We start from the raw sequence: 22586 nt of genomic DNA, 5'->3' as shown, positions 1-22586 counted from the left end.
CTCTTACTATTGCACTAGAAAACTAAGGTCCTGTCTGTGGGTCTGTAAGGTAACCCCTGTACTGTGCAAAGTGATTGGTCCATCACACCTACAATGACTCTGAGCTTTAGTAGGCTTCCAGAGGAGAGTAGCAGGGCAATACTACCTCTATATCAGTAAGGCAGTGTGTTTGTTGAGCATCTCTGTATTAATTCACATTCTCTTATTCTGTCAATGATTTAAGCTAACAAAGTACTAATATTTTTAGTGCCATTGAATCCTCGCTGTCTGATTATTATTTCTGGATTTGTTTAACTATAAGTAAATCTGGACCAGAATCTGGATATCCATTGTGTGGTTGATTCGTGTATCAAATTAAAATGTACTGCATAAATGCAGTTTGGCTTTGCACACAACCAAATTACCTTTTTGGGAGAAAAGTGGTGAACTGCAGTTAATAAATGAGAATAATTTGAACTATAATATAGATTTCGTTACTTCAGAAAAAGTGTATTCATTTATATTCTCTTATTCTTTCAATGACCTAAGTCAACAATACTAACATTGAAGTGTCCCTGTCTGATTATTATTTCTGACTGTGTCCCTGATTCTGACAAGAAATGGTAACTAATTTATAAGGAATAGCAGAGAGGTAAAATTGTGGGGGTATCCTCTTGCCATCATTGCCCGTACTGGTTATTGTTGTTGCCATAGAGGGCAGATAGGGACGTTGCTTGCTGTTTTATGTGGGGGGGGGGGGATAGATAATGAGTTTTTACTTCATCAAGGTTGTTTTTATCTATTATTATTTGATTATTTCTACTTTCAATGAAAGCTACACTGTTTAATGAGAGGGAGAGATATGGGCTCTTAATTCATCGAGGCTGTTTTCATCTATTAGTTGATGGACTTTCAATCAATGCTATGCTGTTTAATGAGAGGGAGATATATGGACTTCAGTGAATACTATGCTGTTTTATGTGATGTTGGGTCTTAATTTGTCAAGACTGCTTTTATTTATCTAATATTATTAACTGAATGAATGAATTTTATTTCCTTAAGGATTTTCTTAGAATGGTTTGTTTGCAAGATAATTGTATTTTGTTTTGTTCAAATGTTTGTATCCAGTAGTGTTTTAAAACTTTATACAGCAGATGTATGATGTTACTTGGTCATGCTAAGGGAAAGCTAGCTGAGTGGTTTCTTTAAACCCATAAACTAATGTGTTTGGATATGTGTTACATGACAGTTAAATGTTTTACTCTGAAAATACTTTAAACCCTCAATAAAACTTTGTGTTAATACTTGCTCTTAGTGTTTTATATTTTTGTGAAAAGTTGTTGTCAGGCCCCCCCCCCCTAAAAAAAAATCTCTTCAGGTGGAGCAGGGCACCAAATGATGATCCTCTTGGGCTTGAAATGGCCTAGTTACTGCTCTGTTATCAGTTCCTATGAATTTTATTGCATGGCTTAAATGTTTGGGTTGTCAAAAAAAGGAATGGTTGTTATTGTTTAATATAGTGTATCTTTACATTTCTTAATATCTAGCCTAGCTTTGATGACCAGGTTTGATGAGAAGTGTTCAAACCTATGAGGAATTTCTTGGGATAGTTCCACAAGGAAATAACAAAGAAAACCCATAGGAAGATCATGGGTGGCACAGTAGAGCAGCAGATAGCTTTACTGCCTCACAGCACTTCATTCTTTAGTTCAGCTCTTCTTGGGTGCATTACCATCTGTACAGAGTCTGCATGCCCTCCATCTGCCTGTGTAGGATTTTGACAGTTTTCAGGTTCCCCCACATTTCAGAGACATACCTTAAGTGAACTGTCAATCCTCCAATTTGCACATAGCTGCATGCAGTATTTCAATGAGTATTCATGCATCTTGTAGTAGGGAGTGCCCTTTCAAGGACATTTTTTTTTCTGCTTTGCACCCATTGAGTTTAGGGGTAGGCACCAGATCCTATGCACCCCTGAACTAGTTTAAGTGGGTAACTGATTAATGAATGAATATAACAGGAACGTTATATAAGGATACCAACTCCAGTTATGTAGTCATTGACTGGATGTTTTGGATTTGAGAGAGAGATTTTTAGATTTATTTGGTCATTGGGTCATCCATCCTTAGAGCAATTTAGCCTTTTTAAATAAACCCAAAGATGAAAATTGCCTAATAAGTTAACCATCGACATACTATGCTATAATATTTCATTTATTTGATATTGAGAATTTAAAGCCAGCTTGTGTGTTTTCTAAAACAGTAAGGTGTTTTCTTTGTGATGATAATGCATATCTTTTTCCATTCTCAGAGAAAAGGTAGGTTATGTATTTGTGCTATTTTTCAGAGTTCAGTATTTTATTCAAGCCAAACAGAAGGATAAGCACAACATAAATCAGCTAGAGAAGCGACTGAGGGCTGAAGCAGATGCTCGAGCAATTTTAGAGAAGCAGCTATCAGACATGAAGCTAAAGAAGGCTGAAGAAACTACAACTTCTGCACGGCCTAGCCAGCTTACAATAGTCAACAGGTATAATGACTGAATTACTAAGCTTCATTTTCCGATGTGGGGAAAAATGTCACAAGTGTGAATTCAGTCTCTTTTCTCTTATAAATGCAGCAGGTACTGACACAGCTAGCAACAATGTTGTCTTATGTTTCTGCACCTATAAAGTACACCTAAAGGATATTAGTTGAATGTTTTCTAAACCAGTGGTCACTCTGTGAATCAGCAAATATGCTGACATGTAATATTATCTTGTACTCTGGTCAAATGTGGAAATGAGTTTCAGCAGAGTATTTTCAAAACAAAAGTAGTTGTGTCTCACTCAGACTGTTTTCCATAAACCTGTTGTATGGAGAGGTTATACTGGTTTTGTCCCTGCAATGAAAACATGTTGTTTTGGAAATGCACCCCTCAAGGCATGGCATGGTATAGCCAACTCAGCTATATCTGCAGCTTGCTCCTGGATATGCATATCAGCAGAAATGCCCAGCAAGTGTAATCTATGGAATATATGTCAAATAGTTGAATGCATTGTTCAGATTTAAAATGATGCTTTGTTTCTGTTACCAGACCCCTTTCTGAGCTATAGCCTAAGAGCTCTTGAAATGTCATTGAATATGACCACAGCCAAAACACACTGTTGATCAGTCTGCAGTCCGATGCATACTTGGAGAACTGTCTAGTATAGGAACTCCAAACCACAGTGAGGACTGCTGTGATGGAGGTGGTGAGGTTATCCTCTTGGGTGACTTGGCCTCCATAGAAGGCAGCAAGATTGCATGATTTATGAGTACCTCCCTTCCTTTGCATAGAGACTTCTTTTCTCTTTTGGGATTGGCTTGGCCTAGAAAAGTTTGAGGGGAGCACAGAGTAATTATAATGGCCATCCACATTGAATACAAACTGCTTCCACTTTAAGTAGTTTTCCTCATGTACTTTGTTGGCTGATTAGGGAAACTTCCTCCTTGAAATGAACATCCAAAATGGAGTACTTCAGCTCTTCCTTCAAGGAGGACAGTATCAGGCAACCCATTCTTTGCAAGTATACAGCTGAGCCTATAGCACTTTTATTCCAACAGCACACTCAGAATTACAGCAGGCTACGTACAGGACCCATCCTGAAGCTGTAGACAAAGACTTGATACTTCATCTTTGAGTCTGGGCTCAAGGAAAATTTAAAGTTTCTTCAGCACCTAAAGCTGAGTGGAGGATGTCAGTCTCAATATCTGATGGCAGTTATCAACATGCTGTAGTTTCTTAGGCCTTGTTCTGGACCACAGACATCACAAAGGGGTTGTCTTAAAGACGCATGGTCAGGGTCTCATTTAATTTAGTTTAATGTTTTTAAAGAGCATCTACCTTTTGAGTGTCAGAGGAGCAAGGTCCTGCTAATACCAGCCTGAAAGAATGACAGTCTTATTACCAGCTCTCTGGGGGGAATGACCAAGGGCTCGTCCTTCTTCTTTGCTGGTTACATATTCAAATGTGTTTTGGGGGAGGGGTGGAAGCCAGTGACTTGTCCATAAAGGATTTCTTGAAGTTTTGTCATGAATAGTCATATCACTTTTCCTTGAACCACAATCCTATGAACCATATTAAATCAAACATGCTTAAGCTGACAAATGCTTTTTTTATTGCATCCCTAAACTTAACATAAATAATACTGAAGTTGAAATCTCCTGAGACATGTCAAATATGTTATGTTGTTGTTGTTGTTTGTCTTTCAGCTTTTCGTCGCCACAGCGGAACTCCGGTCCGCTAATGATCGGCAGTAGATTTTGACGAAATGCCGAGGTGCCAGCCCGATGCTCAACCTTCTACGAAGACACGCCCATTTACACACGCATGTATTTCGAACGCTACCCATCCGCAGGGAGGACATGCAAACTCCACACAGAAGGCACTCCCAAGCCCAGCCAAGAATCGAATGGGAGAACCTCTTGCTGTGAGGTAACAACGCTACCGCCGTACCACCGCGGCAGTTCACAATCCACATATCACTAAAGCTATATTCATGTATTCCGAAGCAGCCTTTATCCTATCCTTGTTTTCTATGTATTGTAAATGTCATACTTTCTTTGCAATATGTAACCTACTTAAGTTCATAGGGTCATACTAGGCTATCTGCCCTAGGGCATTTATAAGCCTAGCCAGAATGTGTTTAGCTTTCGCCATCCATTTTAAATTTATTTTGCTATGCCCTTTTTTGAGGTTAGTATACTGTGCCTCTGTCTAACAGTGACACAGAAGTGATACCCGGGGTAAACCTACGATCTCCCATCCACTCATCAAGATTCCTCTTGAAGAGAGTCAATGAGGGACTCTGCCTAACCTGGACTGGGATTTTATTCCAGAGTGAAGGGAGCCTCTGGGTTATGAATCTGTCCCTCCAGCATGTCCTATTTATTTCACTGCTGTGGTTCAAGTCTCGAGCGTAGCTCGATGGGATTTGGATTTTCTGAGGTGCAGCATGTCCATTAATTCCGGGTTGGACATGGCTTTATACGACAGGCACAGATCGCCTCTGAACAGGCAGTATGCCACTGAGTAGAGCTGGAGTTTCTTTAACCGGGCAGCATATGGCATCTGTTTGAGTCCTTTGATCCTCTTGGTGAGGTACTTTTGGGGTCTTTCCAGTTGCTGCAGGTGTCTGGTAAGGTACATCCCAAAAGGGGCATTGTACTCAATTATGGGCCTGATGAGGGATGAGTAAAGAGGTACGATGACGTCCCCTGATCTTGATGTGAATCCCTTCATGATTAGGTGGGCTATATAAAATGTTTTTCTAACCACTTTGGCCACGTGGTTGTCAAATGAGAGATTGCTATCAACTTGGGTCCCCAGGTCCCTAATTACTTCTTCTGTACTTATTGGATTACCACCTATGTGGTAATTTGTGGGCACTTTGTTTTTGCCAAAGGGGATGACTATACACTTTTTGGCATTTAGCTTGAGGCCATGGCTCAGGCACCAGTTGTCTGTTTCTATGAGGCCCTTTTGGAGGATGCTTGTGTCGGCTGGAGAGTCGATTATGGTGCCCAGTTTGCAGTCAACTATGAACTTGGTCAGCCACAGTCGCTCCGTTGGCCTGTACCTCCGAAATATATACCGAACAAGAGAGGTCCCAAGACTGAGCCTTGTGGGACACCACTTGTAACTGGTTTGGAGTCTGACATGGCTCCAGCAATTCTAACCATGTCGGTTCTGTCCTTGAGCCAATTTTCAATCCATCTAGTGACATAGGGGTTTATATTTAAGCTGGTGAGCTTATCTATAATGCCCGAGTGGGGTATTGTATCGAAGGCTTTTGCGAGGTCTAGGTAGGCTGTGTGGACCACCTTCACCTCGTCAATGGCCTTGGTGACTGTTTCAAAGAAATCAACCAGGTTTAAGAGGCAGAATCTGCCCTTAACAAAGCCGAACTGGGTAGGATCCAGTGTTTGTAGGTCCCCAATATCTTTATTTATGAGGTCCATGATGACCCTTTCCATAGCCTTGCAGACCAAGCTAGTCAGGCTTATGGGGCGATAGTTTCCAGGATCCGTTGAGGCACCACCTTTATGGAGAGGGACCACTGTTGCTGTACGCCACTCTTTGGGCACATATCCTGTAGTAAGGCTGAGATTGAACAGTAGTTTTATGTTTGGGTTTAGCTCTTCTGGTTTATGTAGGACGCAGCCCGGGACACCGCCTGGTCCCATTGATGCTGTGTTTTTGCTTTGGAGAGGGCTCTTACCTGAGCATCTGAGATGTCAGGGGGCACCTGCCTCTGCTGGGATAGATAGTTGCCCTTTGGTGGGGAGAGGGGAGAAGTTTGCACTGAACCTGTCAGCTAGGATGCTGGCAATGTCTGTGGGTTCGGTATTTTTGTCATTTTGGACTAATTCTGAGCATATCTGGGAATTACCACCAAGGTTCCTAACATAACTAAAGAAAGCCTTGTGATTATCCTTAGTGTCCTGTGCAATTTTTCTCTCGAGGCTGGCCTTACACAATTTTATGTGTGCCCGTAGTTTTTTGCTAATACTGATCAGTGATGCCTTCCCTGTTTGGGATTTTGCTCTATCATTTAGTAGCTTCCTCCTTCTATTGTATAGTTTGTTTATGGCTGGGGGCCACCAGACAGGACGCCTGCCTTTGGAGGATTGGGTCTTGGTTTTATTTGGGATCGATGATCCATGCATTCCTGAAGGTGTTCATAGAATGCGCTTATAAAGGATTCTTGGGCCAGATTTTCCACAGGCCCGGGCTTTGAAGGATTCCATCTCAGTTTTGAGGAGTGTGAAATTTGCTTTAGAGAAGTTTTTCAGTGTGGTTTTCTGGGCAGGTGGGGAGGTCCTTATGTGAATATCCAGTGAGATTAGTTTATGGTCTGATCTTACCAGTGAGGGATACACTTCTGGTCTGGAGCATAGAGTCCCCATGTCAGTGATGATCAGGTCCAGTATGTTTTCCCCTCTTGTGGAAGTGGTAACAAGTTGTTCCATAGCATTTGAGTTTATAAATTCTAGGAACCTTTGGGCTAGGGTGTTGGAGCTAGAGTAATGCTCCCAGTCTATGTTTGGGTAGTTGAAGTCGCCCAATATAATGGTGTTTGGAGAGACCTTCATATTTTCCAGTGTTCTCAGGAAGGCCGAGTGGGGTTCCTGGGTTTGGGAGGGTGGTCTGTATCAGGCTATAAACTGGAAGGCAGTTTTACCCACTGTTAGTTGCACATGGATATTCTCTGATGCTTCGTGCTTTGCCACCAACCTGGAGGTGTGGGTATCTTTGATGAATATCGATACTCCCCCTCCTTTTGTGGTTCGGTCCAAGCTTTGGGGCCGAAAAGCATGGTATGAGGTATAACCTGGTAGTGCTGGGGTGCTCTCGGGAGCCCTGAACCAGATTTCTATTACTGCACAGATATCGATGTTCTCCATGCTAAGGAGAGTTTCAAGTGCGTGCATCTTGAGGTTTAGACTTCTGGCGTTGAGTAGCATTATTCTTAGTTTCTTATCCCTTGTGATACCTATGGAGGTGGGTTTGTCTTTTGAACCTTGCCTAAAAAAGGCACTATGGGGTAGCAAGAGCCTTTGCCAATATCCAAAGCCCAGGGTGACAGGTGCAAGCCGTCCCTAGCGAAGCATCGTGGCTTGTCGAGCATATCATCCCAAGCTGACAGGCATTGGATCCCCTTTGAATGACACCAGTACTTAAGCCAATTGTTGAAATTGATCATCTTGTCTTCATATTGTGGCATCATTCTTGGTGAGGGTAAGATGCTACTCAAGGTCAGGGTCATACCGGCCTGGGCTACATGCTCAGAGAGCTCCTTTATGTCTCTTTTCATGTAGTCCAGGGAGGTACGTCTCAGGTCATTCACACCAGCATGGACAATGACTGAGTCATATTTGTACTTGCCTTGGAGTGACCTGAGTGCTTGTGTTATGTGGCGGATCCTAGCACCCGACAGGCTGCTCACCGTGACCCTCTCCTTGTTCAGCCTGGTGAGCGGGACGTCAGTGTGCCTGATGATAGAGTCACCTATTACAAGTGCATCAGGTGTGTTGTTTAGTCTTAAGGGCTGTGACTGTTTGGCACACTGACTTTGTGAGATATGTGTTGCACGTGTTTTGTTTTGGGGTAGCGGCTGCTTGGGTGTCTGCTTTGGAGGTCTCTGCTGCTTCGGCAGATCTTTATTTAGAGCCTCCGAGTATGTTTTTGTGTGATTATGTGTTTGGTTTGCTGTCGTGGTAGGTCTATGTGAGACTGGAATTGTAGTGAGTGTGGTTTCCTTCTCCTCCTGACTGGTTATGCCAGTACTGAGTTGAGAGAGCTTAGCCTCCAGTTTGGCTATATGGTTGCATCTCTCACATGTGTTGGAATTTGTTGGAAGGAGAGGGTTGTCTGTGTACATGAGGCAGTTGTAACATTGCCTCAAGATTCCCAGATTCACCAGCTGGACCGGAGAGGAGATTGACAACTGACCTTTGGACATGCTAGAATAATATTGGGAATTCCTTAATAATTGAAAACCAGGACCAGTGGGGAGTGAGGGTGTAGTGCTTTTAATTTTCAGTGCTGACTTATATAATTGCTTTAGTGAGCAAGTGCCAGGTAACTTAAGTGCACTGTGTTACAGGTAACTTAAATGCAAAAACGACAAACAGTAACTTTCTTTCAAGTGAAACAAGGAAATAAGTACAGTAAGCAATGCAGATATCACTAGTGATCCACAGAAGCACTGAGAAGCTGCGTATTAGGTTGAATTAGCGTTCCAGGGAAATAACAAGCAAACAAACAACAAGCATATAAACAAAGCTAAATTCTGCAGGCCTGGATCTAGTCTATGCTACAGCAAACAAGGTGCACCAATTTCAGTAAGATACAGTTCAAATATTCAGGCACTATAAACCTTTAACCAGAAATTCCCAGCTCAGAAGGGCAGAGTCCAGCCTCTTCTCCCACAAGAGAGCAGACCACAAACCTTCTTAATGTAAAATAACTGGCCTGAAGCTCAAGTGCATAAACCAGAACTAATACACTTTAAGAATAACAGACACTGGGCTCTCAATCAGCAGTTCCCAACTTAGAAGGATGAAAGCTACCTGTCCTGCCACCACAGTGCATGCCACAAACCTTCCTAATGTAAAACAACTGGTCTGAAGCCCAAGTGCTTAATCCAAAAGACTTAGAATGATAGCTACACTTTAATCAAGTTACTACCAAACAGTAATAAATACAATTGAATACTTTAGAGAATGCCTGGATTAGTGCTCAAGTTACACAAACAAAGCTAGATCCAGCAGGCCCGAATCCAGTCTATGCCACAGCAAACAAGGCGCACCAACTTCAGTAAGAAGCAGTTCAGATATGCATGCACTATAAGCCTTCAACCAGAAATTCCCAGCTCAGAAGGGCAGAGTCCAGCCTCTCCTCCCACAAGAGTGCAGACCACGAACCCTCTTAATGTAAAATAACTGGCCTGAAAGCCCAAGTGCTTAAACCAGAATTAATACACTTTTAGAATAACAGACACCGAGCCCTCAATCAGCAGTTCCCAACCTAGAAGGATGTAAGCTACCTGTTCTGCCACTACAGTGCAGACCACAAACCCTCTCAGTGCAAAACAACTGGTCCGAAGTCCAAGTGTTTAAACCAAAAGGCTTAGAATGAGTTACACCAAGCAGTAATAAATACAATTGAGTACTTTTAAGATGATGCAAAAGTAAAAAAAGTAAGCAGATGAAATTTTTTTTTTTTTTTTTTTTCCTGAACAAGTTCTGAGAGCAAAGAAACAGATTTGAGTGCTGAAACTAGAAAACTGGCTAGTTATAAGGAAAAAAAAACTAAGCTAGAAGGCTACCCTCCAACACAGAAGGGCTTGGGGGCTCAGAAGCCTACAAATAGTCTATACCACTTAACAGGAAAGGCAGGAAACAAGCTTAACATTTTTTTTTTCTGTTTCCCAGATGCTCTCTTTGTACACAGTAGGAGTGCCTGAAATCAGAATATGATCTCACTGTACTCAGTTAAGTGAGCAAATGAGATGGGCCCCGAAGGGGTATCCAAACACAAATTTACAAGAGGGGCGGGCAGTTGCAAGGCCACTAAGATTAACACCAAAACAAAAACAGGGAGGGTGGCTGGGACTAACTGAAGAGCAGAGTGAAAACTTCCAGTTCAGTTAATATTCCTTCCACACAGTTAAAATCAATTTAAATACTGTATTTTTTTGAAAAAAAAAGAGCAGATAAAGGTTCTTAAATTCTCTTATATGTCCAGTTGAATACAGCAAGTTTTCTACGGTTTCAAAAAATTAGCTCAATGTACTCATTTTTACTTTCTATTTTTATTTTGTTTCCTTCACATTCCCACCCGCTGGCCATCAAGTCACCCCTTATTAGTCTCAAGCTAATTCATTCTCTACAGGTTGGGAGTTCCTTTGAAATTCCCTAGGAAGAGAGGCATCTAGAGGGACCAATATCCAGCCAAATTGAGAAGTGTGGTGCTCTTACCTGTGTCCAGGACAGCATATTTTGTATAAAAGGGCTAATCTCTCCCCTTAGGTGGTGATGTTTGCACCTAAATATATTATACATAGTTTATTTAAGCAATCAGGCTTGTAGGATCATGGTTCACTGAAAAGAGATGCAATGAATCAAATTCCAGGACACACAAAACTACCTACTTCCAACCATACCTTCAGAATCAACGTTAAAAAAAATCTTATTCAGAGATGTAATTCAACAAGCACTGTTATGCAAATGACATAATTTGAAACAGTTCCTTCTAACCAAATCAAATACTGCTTACATCAGTTCACAATCCACATATCACTAAAGCTATATTCATGTATTCCGAAGCAGCCTTTATCCTATCCTTGTTTTCTATGTATTGTAAATGTCATACTTTCTTTGCAATATGTAACCTACTTCAGTAATTTTTCTACAGTTTCAAAAAATTAGCTTAATGTACTCATTTTTACTTTCTGTTTTTATTCTGCTTCCTTCACATTCCCACCTGCTGGCCATCAAGTCACCCCTTATTAGTCTCAAGCTAATTCATTTTCTAGAGGTGGGGAGTTCCTTTGAAATTCCCTAGGAAGAGAGATATCTAGAGGGACCAATATCCAGCCAAACTGAGGAGTGTGGTGCTCTCACCTGTGTCCAGGACAGCATATTTTGTATAAAAGGGCTAATCTCTCCCCTTAAGTGGTGATGTTTGCACCTACATTACTGTAGAGACCACCCATTCTTTGCCAATTCAAATACACTACTTTGCATGGCCAACTAGAGCTACTGTCACTGGTTTTGATGGTCATGCCGCTACAACCATGCACCAGCCCCCACCCTTTTGACACCATTCTTGTCCTTCATCAATGATCAGATAAGGAGTGGTATCCTGAAATGTACAGTTTCCACCTCCTGCTAGGATGGGTATGCACATCCTTCCAGCTTATGAAGTCAAACTCCAAATCCGCTAATAGAAATTGGGTCAACTGGGCCACTGCCTAGGCTAATGCACACATACTTCAGTAAAAACAGACTTGTCATTTAAAAAATATTGCATGCATAAATATATATATATATATATATATATATATATATATATATATATATATATATATATATATATATATATATATACATATACACATACACACACACACACACTTATACATGACTGCATGTCAAAGTTTCTTATTTTTCTGTTTTGTTTTTATTTTTCTATTTTATTGTACTCATCAGTCTAAAACTGTTTTATTTTTTTACCTATTATTTATGGGTACCACATAAAATAACTTGCTAAAGTCAGTATGGTCTACATGCACAACTGTTACCCTTGCCTGCCAATCATCTTTCAAAATCAAAGAGCAGTTTTTTTACAAAAATACTAATTTTTTTTCAATAAGTAGAAAAAGCTTGTCAAATACATTAAAAAAGTGTTGCAGTCATTAACTCAGCTGCCTGTGGAATTACTTATACACATTTTAATGTCTTTTTACATACTCATAGAGTCATTAAGCATGCAGTCCAGAAGACGACTGAGAAGCCTAACCCAATTTCCCATTTACTCCAGAGCACTGTCTAGATAGATGACCTGCTCAGATTCACATAACAAGCAGATTAAGAACTCATACCCTTCCTTAATCCTTTGTGCTAACTGCCAGACTAATTTAGCCAGACTAGTAATCAGTAAGTAAACTGTTAATTAACAACACCTGTAAACAATTTCAAATGATTCTAAAATATTTACTTCATAATATATTTCCTCAGAAACAAATCTTTCCTAAGCCTTTGGCATCACTTGACATCTGAAAGGAGAGATAAGTCAGCAAGCAAAGGAGAGTAGTATTGCTGAAATTAAATTTATCCTCAACTCTTGATGAGTACCTTCACAAGGTGGCCCCTGTTTATCCAAAATCTCACCAAGATGACACAGATATATATCGTGGACAGAAGTAGGTCAAAAATTAAAAAAATTATTGCTGGGTGCATAAGACCCAGGATAAAAAAGTGCCCAATTCTGGTAGGCGCACTGGTGCCTGGACTGGAAAAAATGACAGTGGAGAATCCTTAAAATATGGAAACTTTCCTACAATGCGACCGTTGTAGAAAGAAGTAGCAGTCCACAAAAATCACAAAAACTGATAAGCCAAAAAGAGCCATAAAGACGATAGAGTAAACTATTGAGTATAAGAAAGAAATTATGTGTTGTTACTATTATGCAAAAAGCCTAGAATTTCCAGACAGAAGATATACAAAAAGATAAAGAGAGAAATTAGAGGAAAGAAAAATACTTCCACAAGAAAAACTGTCAGAAGCCTCAAATAAAGATTTATGTTCATTAATATAACAGATTCGTGAAAAATGGTATATAGATCAAGAAACTTTAATATGTTTAGAAAAAGAAGCATTTGAGGAAGTGCGAAAATATAAACAACAAAACTTAAGAGATTTTTAAAAAGTATAAAAAAGAAATATGGACATGGGAAGAAAGAGAGATTTGCAATATTTATGTAAAGGCGAAAGCCAAATTAATCAATATAAAGAAGGCAGCCCCAAAGATATTCATAGAGAAATACAGGCAAAGACATACAGATATGGAAAATTTCACAATATAAAAATAATATCACAAAGAGGGAATGTAGGTAAAAGATAAAAAAACAGAATTTGAAGTTATGGAGTGCCTGCGAAGTGAAGGATTTGGTGTAGACGGCCTAACACAGGTTACATTACAGCATGATGGAACAAGCCCCCAAAGTAAGGAGAAGCAGGAAGATCAGGAGACATCTGAAGAAGAAGAAGAAGAAATATGGACATGGGAAAGAAAAAGTGATGTAATATGGTGTAATATCTATGCAAATGAGAAACAAAACAAATCAATACAAAAAGAGCAACACCAAAGATATTTGAAGAGAAATGCAGGCAAAAGAATCCTGACATGGAAAACTTTACAATACAAAAAATAAGAAGACAAAGAGGAAAGTAGAAAAGGAGATTAGTAATGGAGAAATTAAATAAATAGACACTGAGGTTATGGAGTACCTGCAAAGTGAAGGATTCAGTGTAGAACGTCTAATTCAGAAAGCACCACAACAGGACAGAGCAATGGACATCCAAATTAAGGGGAAACCAATGCAACAGGAAGCAACTGGTCAGGCGCCATATGAAGATATTTTGAAGCCTTCCACAAGAAACCAGGATAAATGTTCAATTGAAGCTGGACAGCAAGGGAAGGCACAGGAAACTGAAAACTCTGACACAGTCAATGTTGAGGAGTGATAGGCCAGTGAGTTCTCATATCACAGAGCAACAGATGGCACAGGATGACACTGAAGAGAATGTGCCACAGGAAGATGTTATAGAATTTTTTATAGAATGCCACAGGAAATGGTAAATAAAAAATATGCCTTCAGTTTAGAAGAAAATGAGCTATGAGAAGAGTTTCTTGATTTAATGTAGATAGACATATTAAGATCAATGAAAGAAATAGACTGCAGAAGGTAAAAAAAAAAAAAAGTCAGAAGTTTGATAAAACAAATGAACAGAGTAATTATGACTGTCCATAGAGATCCAGTGGATATAACAGAAGTAAACAGGATATATTACTGTGCAGCTAAATTAATAACTGATAAATTTCTACCACAAGAACGCAGGCAGGATAATGAGGGAAAGGCAGGTGAGAAATCGAATACCATCATGGAAGTATTGAATAGAGAAAACTATAAAGCAGTTAAGACAAGAAGTGTAACTGTTAGAAGAGTATAGAAGAGGGAACATATTAACAAAAATACTTAGAAAGATAGATGTGATAAAAGCAATGCACAGTATTAGAACAGATCAGGATCAATCATGCACTATCGCAAATAAACTAAAAATTTCAGCACAGGTGGAAAAATTTAGACGATATGCAGATAAATATAAAGGAAAAATACAAAATAACAATTTATTGATGACCCAATAAGTTTTATAGAGAACTGGGAAACAATGTAAAAGGAATTGAAAGATCACCAAAAAAAGAAGAAATATTTTGGAGAAGTATTTATGAAGATCCTGTGGAACATAACAAAGATGCTAAATGGATAGAAGAATTAAAAGAAAAACTAAGACGTTTAAACGTACAGGATATGAAATGGGATGATGTAACAGCCAGAAAGATGGAAACAAAGTGAAGAAAAGCCTCTAACTGGAAACCCCCAGGCCTAGATGCAGTACCTGACTTCTGGTTAAAAGTATTAACATCTTTGCACAAAGATTTACCCAAGAATAAGAACTACAGTAGAACCTCCACAGTTGACTACCTCCTTAAGTTGACCTAATTTTCACAGACTGGACATGCACCACATATACGCAATGGAAGACCGACCTCTCTATATTGACCACTTCTGTAAGTTGTATCTTGACCACTTGTACTGTGACACACAATATTAATTTACCCTCTGGAATTTGACTAGTTGAGTCCTCTGTACACCCAGGGGTAGAAGGTACTTTACCCCTTAGTTGGATTATTTTTTTCTTTAGTATAAGTTATTTTTTCATGTTTTATTATTACCACGTGTTGGATTAGGCTTAACATCCTACTGTCACGTGTTGCTGAAGATTTTTTCAACATGAAGTACTGGTCTGAATTATAAGTACAGCCTACAATTACTGAAAAGTTTTACAGTTAATTGAGGGTCTATATTTTATTAGCGAACACATGAAATTGCGAATGCTATATAATCAACCCAAACACTCCAAAAATCCAAAATGTTGAACACATGGATCAGCGATTTTTTTTTCCCAGGGAAAAAAAATCACTGATCCGTACCCCCCATACTTAAATATACCAACTCTGAGATCGCAGCATAGTGGAGGAAATGGCAAAGTCCCAGAAACGACCCAGTGATTTTTTTTTCCATAGGAAAAAAAATCTCTGTTCTGTGCTTTCAGAATTTTGCCATTTCACGTAAACATGTTCGATGAAACAGTGTTCGCAACTTTAAGCGTTTGCTTAAACAACAGGAACCCATTAACTGAAACATGATTGCCCAAAGGAAAGAACTCTAAGAGCTGACATTGAAGGAGAAGATTGATCTACATTTTCTGGAAAGCAGCAGCCAAAAAAAGATGGCGGAACATTTTGGTGTTAGCAAGACCACAGTTTGCAACATCCAAAAATGTAAACATGAGTACTTGGAGAGATATGATAAGGAAAGTGGAGACCTACATCAGAAAAGGAGTAAAACTTCCCTCAATGATGTCAATAAAGCCACATTAAGCTGGTTCAAACAAATGAGGGCAGTTAACGCCTGAATCTCAAAGCCAATGGTCCAAGAAGTTCCTAAAAAACTTGCACAGGAATTTTCAGGGTGGCAGATTTCCAAGCATCAAGTGGTTTGCTTGAGAAATTTAAACTGAGACACGAGATCTCCCAGAAAGTCTTGTGTGGTGAATCCAATAAAGTTCTGGTAAAACTATGGAAAAGTTCATCAAAAAGTTCCCTGACTTCGCCAGAAGCATCAGAGATGACATATTTAATGCTGATGAGTGCGGACTCTTTCAAGGCAATGCCTGACAGGAGCCTCGTCATGAAGGGTGAGAAATGTAAGAGGAGAAACCTTTCCATAGAATTTTTCTCAGTTCTGCTTTGCGCTAGCTCAACCAGAGAGAAACTAAAGCCCTTGGTGATTGATAAATTGGCAACACCACACGCATTTAAGATCATGAAGCCTGAAGACCTCCCCATCACTTGGAAAGCAAACAAATGCACACGGATGACTGATGCCCTATTTGAGGAATGGGTAAGGGGTATCAACTGAGAAATTAAGATGAAATGGTCTGTTCTACTGACAGAAGACAACTGTCCTGGCCACCCGCAAGTGAATCATCTCCCAGACATGACACTGAAATTTCTGCCTCCAAACACGACCTCAAAAATTCAACCTCTTGACCAAGTTATCAAAACTTTTAAAATGCACTTCCGAGCCCAGCTCCTGCAGTGGGTCATTACTAAAACACAAACCTGTGGTCCGCCTGTGGAAGCAACTTCATCCGCTGCATCAGTTAACACTGTGGATGCTGTCCTCTGGATCAGTTCTGCTTGGAATAAAGTTCAGCCAGACATGATATAGAAGTGTTTCAAGAAAGCTGGATGTGTCACAATCCAAGAGCACAATGTTTTGGCTCCATCAGACAGTCCATCTCCCATGGCAAAATTCAAGGAGTAGATTTTGAAGGTTTTGTTGCAATGGATGATGAGGTGGCAACCTGTAATGGACCTAACCCAGAAGCAATTTTCCAAGCAATATTGACCGAAGTACAGACCAGTGTAAAAGTGCATGAAGCAGCTAATGAAGTGAAAGAAGCAAGTGAGGGTGACACAGAAATTGCAGAGACTCCAAAAGAAGAGGATGTCGAGCATCTGATAATGCAGTTGAAGTCATTTGCTGTGGAAAAATGCCCAGGTATGTTGACTGCTGTAGCCAGCGTTGAGAGTGCTTTCTCCATTTACCTTTGTAATAAGAATATGAAACAAACCAAGGCTGACTCTTTTTCTCAGAAAGAATGATTAAACCATGAGAAAACAGTAAATGTATTGATTTTGTATGATACTGTATGTATGATTTTACTGTGTTTTGATTATTTTGTATGATATTGTCTAATAAAAGTTGTACAAGAAAGTAAAATACATGTACGTATCAGTACAGTAGGCCTAGTGCCTTATGTTGACCACCTCTGTATGTTGAACAGTTTGTTGCATTCCCTGGGGTGGTCAACTTACAGAAGTTTTACTGTATTTATATGTGCACCCCAAACAGACATCAACCTGACTAGCAAAAGGAAAAACAATGCTTCTACTTAAGAGTGAACCTGCAAGCTACCCTAAAGTTATAGAATAATTTGCCTTCCGATGACATATAAACTATATACTGGAACTGATGCTGACAGAGTTTATAATCATTTAGAAGAAAACTCAATTATGGCAATAGAAGAAAAGGGCAATAAAAGAAAGTCATATGGAACAAAGGATCATTTGTTTTTTAATAAAGTCATAGTGGAGAACTACAAAAAGGGAATGAATCTAAGTATGGCATGGACTGACAACAAAAAAGCATTTGATAGGATCCCACATTCATGAGTAAAACACTGCTTATAAGTATAAGATACGCCCTACACTGATCGACTACATTACAGTGACCATGAAACAGTGGCAGACCACTTTGCAATTAAGCCATGATAAAGGACAAATTATAAAAATTCAAAAGGGAATATTCCAGGGTGATTCTTTGTCACTGCTGCTATTCTGTGTTGTCCACATTGTATAGCTCATCAGATGAGGAACTGAAAGCACAACTGCAAGTTGTCAAAACTTTTTCAGATGATATAAGAATGTCATTAGGTCTTGATACATGTGCAAAAGCAACCTTTAAAGCAGGAAAGCTGCAGCACCCAGAAAACATCAGTTTGGGACAAGAATGTGATATAAAAGAACTTGAGCAAGAGGGAGTGTATAAATATTTGGGACTTGATGAAGGGTCAACAATAAAGCATGAATAAATGCAAATGAAACTTAGTAAGGAATACTTTAGAAGACTTGAATTAATCCTGAGAACAGTGTTGACATCTAGGAACAAAATTCAAGCTATAAACCAATTTGTTCTTCCTGTCCTAACTTACATTTTTGGAGTGATTGACTGGCCCCAAAACATGCTGGATAGATTAGACAGGAAAACAAGAAGGATGCTTCATGCTCACTAAATGATTTATAAAAATCAGTGTATACCAAGATTATATATTCGCCATTCCAAAGGAGGGCTGGGCCTACTTTAAACTGATTACATGTACAGATCTGCAATCGAGGGACTGCATACATATTTGCTGACCTCACAAGACCTAGACGTAGTGAAAGTTTAAAACATGAGAATAAATCTAAGATGATTTCTCTGCTTAGACTAGCAGAAGCATATCGGAGTCAAGCAGGAATGGAAATCAAACCAGAAGTAGATAAAAATCAGGCGGCAACTGAATGTGCCTAAAAACAAAAGAAAGAATAAGGTGAAAGACCGGATGAGAAGGCAAGAAATGTGGAAAATGCATAAATATAGTTGCAAGTATAGAAAACTTCTGGAAGAACCTCATGTTGATCAGGATCGAATGCAGGAATGGTTAAGAAGAGGTGAATTCAAACTAGGAGATGAAAGGTTAATATTGGTGGCCCAAGACAGTGGGCTACGTACACGTTGGTTTACAAAGTCCATTGAACATGTGGGAGAAACAGACAAATGTAGGTTTTGTAAAACAGAATTGGAAAAAGTTGCACACCTCATTGCTGGTTGTGACATACTAATGGCAGGACTGTATACTGAAAGGCATAATCATGTGGCAAGACTGTTGCACTGGGGATTGTGCAAACATTATTGTACTGTAGTGGCTGAAAAACATTGGAAACGTGAGTCAGAAAGCACCATAGAAAATGATGAAGTCTACATCACATGGGATCACCTATAACAAACAGTTCAAAAGATAGATGCTAGAAATCGGACATAGTGGTCCATGAAAAGAAGCATTGATCACTGAAATTGCCACACCCAGTGACTACAGTGTCTTGCGTACAGAGAGACACAAAGTCATAATATATCATGATTTGCAGGCAGAAATGAGAGCAACGTAGAAGAAATATACCCAGACAGTTCCAATAGTAGTAGGAGCAACAGGTCTTGTAAAAAAGAATCTACAATCATATTCAGATATGTCACCCATACATGTAACTCCATACAAAATGCAGAAGAAGTCATTACTGGGCACACTGCAGGTGCTGCGAAGAGAACTTCTGGCTGACATCAAAGATTGAAACAATGCTAATTTCATGAACTTTAATCGTACTTTGACTAAATAATGGAGTCCATTCCCTTTGTGGTATTAGAAACCCAAAAGACTTGGAGAAATTAAAAAAGCGGGGAAAAACGTGTATAAACACAATTGTTGTTTTATAACTCTAATATAAAGAGTTTTGCCAAATCAAATTTATATGTGTGTGTGTGTGTATATATATATATATATATATATATATATATATATATATATATATATATATATCTATATTACGTGATTGAAAATTCTGATTTTTAAACACGTAATGATCAACCCCAATTGAGCGAAACAGCAGAATGTCAAACACATAAACGGAAATCTCTGTAAGGGGAGATTTCCATTTACTGCAATGTAGTGTAGTCTCGGAGTTGGTATATTTAAGTAGCGGGGGTGTGGGGGGTACAGGGTGGCTTGCCCCCCCTGCATAAAGCAGTTTACTGGTTTGTTTGGGTATTTTTATTTTCTGGCCGTTCGATGTTTTGCCAGTTCGCTCAGTTGGGGGTCAATCATTACATGTTCAAAAATTTGAATTTTCGATCACTTACTATAGACCCATATATATATAGCCACAGAACTGGATAACTTCAACTATAATTCAAATATTAATCTAAAAGCAGATGCTGAACATTGTTAACTAAAATACTTTGCATGGTACTTTTAAGACATTTATTTCTGATCTCTATTAAGTTTTCTAAGACCCTGAAAAGGACATATCTTGGGTTCTTAACCATGTTTTCAGTTTAGGTGGTATCTACTGAAATTTTAAGCAATACACCAAAACAGTTATCTTACATGAAAAAGATCCCTAAAGATACAATCCACCCTAATCATGTGGTGCACAGAGGTATACATATTCAGACTACACGGTGAACAATCACTGGAGGATAATGGGCCTTCCTCACCTGTCCTAACCAATTATTTTAACAGTGAAGGAAACCTTTAGCCTCTTAGAAATATACTTAATGTTTAAATTACTGCAAGAAAAGGATAAAAGCTTACATAAACATTTGACAATCAAATGTGGAAATAACGAATTACAAAATACATGTAATATTAGCCCTGTGAAATATTCATGAAGTTTGTAGGGTGTTGTAATGCAGCTATAATTTTTATACTTTGTTCCACAATCATGTTGTATAAAGAAGAATCAAAATGTGATCTGTATAGCACCTTTGTTTTAGCTTTTGCATTGTATTATTACCTTAGCAGTGAAAGATTTCATCAGTGAAGCTCAAGCTATACATCTAGCAACATTCTCTATATGGTAATGATTTAACTGAATGCCCAGTATGCTAATTGGCACACAGGGTGGCACTACTAATCTCCTTCCTTTTGAATGTCTGCTAATGTTTTGTCCTTTTTACTAGATAGGCACAAGTCTAGATAATCAGTTTGAGATTCATCAGCCTTAACTGTCCAGCTTTTTGAATGTGTCATAGACATAAAATTGCCTTGTGTCACCATTAGAAAGAAAAACATGTTTGTAAATCTGATATACTGTTTTTCTTTTTCAGAAAAGAATGATAACAATAATTCTGTTTTTTCACAAAGTCCATTGACATTTGGCATAGTTGGGAGCTGCTCATTAAACTGAATATATATATATATATATATATATATATATATATATATATATATATATATATATATTTATTTATTTATTTATGTTTACCATGGTCTTTTTGATGTTTTGTTTTTGTGGCTTTTTGTGTGACCTTTTTACTTTTTTGGTCCTTATTTGGGAAATACATTTTGCAGTCACCCGAATGTTATGGAGATAATGTTTTTTATAAGCTGATTATTTTGAGAAGTCTATACACAACCAAATTTTACAACACCTCACCACTAACAAACTCCTGTTCCTATGCCACATGTACTCCATCCATATCATAGTACAGAGACACAGTTAATTAAAACCCTAAATAATATAGCACACCGACGCTTGGTGGGTAATGCTTTTACCACGGTTGGCGTGGTTTGGTCCCGAGGGCTAAGCCCGAGGACCAAACAAAGCCAACCGTGGGTAAATACAGCATTACCCACACCCAGAAGTGGGTTATTGCTATTATACCATGACATTATTTAAGAAAAGAAACTATTACTTTTCTTAAATAATGGCATAGTATAATGCCTGTTTACTGCCCTTCCGCAGATGTCTGGCATCCGGTAGTTCTGATGTACCGCGTGCTGCAGTACATCAGAGTTGGCAAGCAACGGAGAAAGCAAGATCTCCGTTTTTTTGTTGTTTTCAAGATAGTTATATGGGTTTAACATAGCGAGACAGTTTTAAAATAAGCAACGGAGATGTCCGTCGCTATTTTAACTGTCTCGCCATGTTAAACCCATTTAACATAGCGAACAGAAAAAGCAACGGAGATCTTGCTTTCTCCGTTGTTTTTGTGTTCCTGTTCGCTATATTAAATGGGTTTAGCATAGCGAGACAGCTTTAAAATAAGCAACGCAGATCTCCGTTGCTTATTTTAAACCTGTCTTGCTATGTTAAGCCCATTTAACATAGCCAGACAGTGTTTTAAAAGTAGAGTTATACTAATGGAAAAAAGTCCGGGCGACCGGACCTTTTTCCATTAGTATAACTCAATTTACAATGTGCACGCTGGCCAATCAGCGTGCACGTTTTGGGGGGGGGTCATGGTATAATGGCCAATAAGTTTGTTGAGTTGTCTAAGGTTTCTGAAATAGCATCACATACCTTACTAATTCACATATTTTCCTTCCTATGCACAAATGATACCATATTACCCTTGTTTAGCAGTTACCTGTTTGGCAGAGTGCAGTATGTAAAATAGCAGGACCCCTTTTCTGCTAGCCTTTTTGTACAAAGAGCCATTGCCCAGGGCTCTGTTTTAGGACTTCTCTAGTTCAACACTTTCATTAGCAATACACAGCAAGCCTATGTAATAAAATATGCTACTGAGTCAGCACTAGTATGCTCATGCCTGAATCCCACAGAGCCCCAAACCATAATCCAAAATACCTTCTTAGTTTTAGAGAAATTACTGCAAACTCGCAATTACTTCTTAACTCAAAAAATATCCTTTTCACAATAATTCAAAACTTAACACATTCATTTAAAGCAAGCATATTCTCTGCCAACACCAAAAGTGAGAAAGTAGCCCATACAAGGGGCCATAAGAAATGAAAATCGTAAATTTAACCAACATATCAAAAACATTGTTCAAAAAACAAACTGTTAAACTTGGCTTGCTTTACAAAGGCTCACAGTTCTCAGTGCAGTAGCCA

The 22586-nt window shown here is 38.9% G+C and overlaps 1 protein-coding gene across 1 annotated transcript in view; it reads left to right on the top strand.

Annotated features, from left to right (window-relative positions):
* The window catches only part of LOC122794350 (macoilin-like), a 990560-nt gene that overhangs the window by 680650 nt on the left and 287324 nt on the right, over window positions 1–22586 (top strand). The window contains exon 8 of the mRNA XM_044062667.1: window positions 2326–2508. Coding sequence (XP_043918602.1) covers window positions 2326–2508 — 183 coding nt within the window. The remainder of the gene's footprint in view (window positions 1–2325; window positions 2509–22586) is intronic.

This window comes from Protopterus annectens, chromosome 2.part1, assembly GCF_019279795.1.
Source record: "Protopterus annectens isolate FY-2018-M chromosome 2.part1, PAN1.0, whole genome shotgun sequence".
NCBI classification, from domain to species: domain Eukaryota; kingdom Metazoa; phylum Chordata; order Ceratodontiformes; family Protopteridae; genus Protopterus; species Protopterus annectens.
This window is presented reverse-complemented; position numbering and strand designations above follow the sequence as displayed.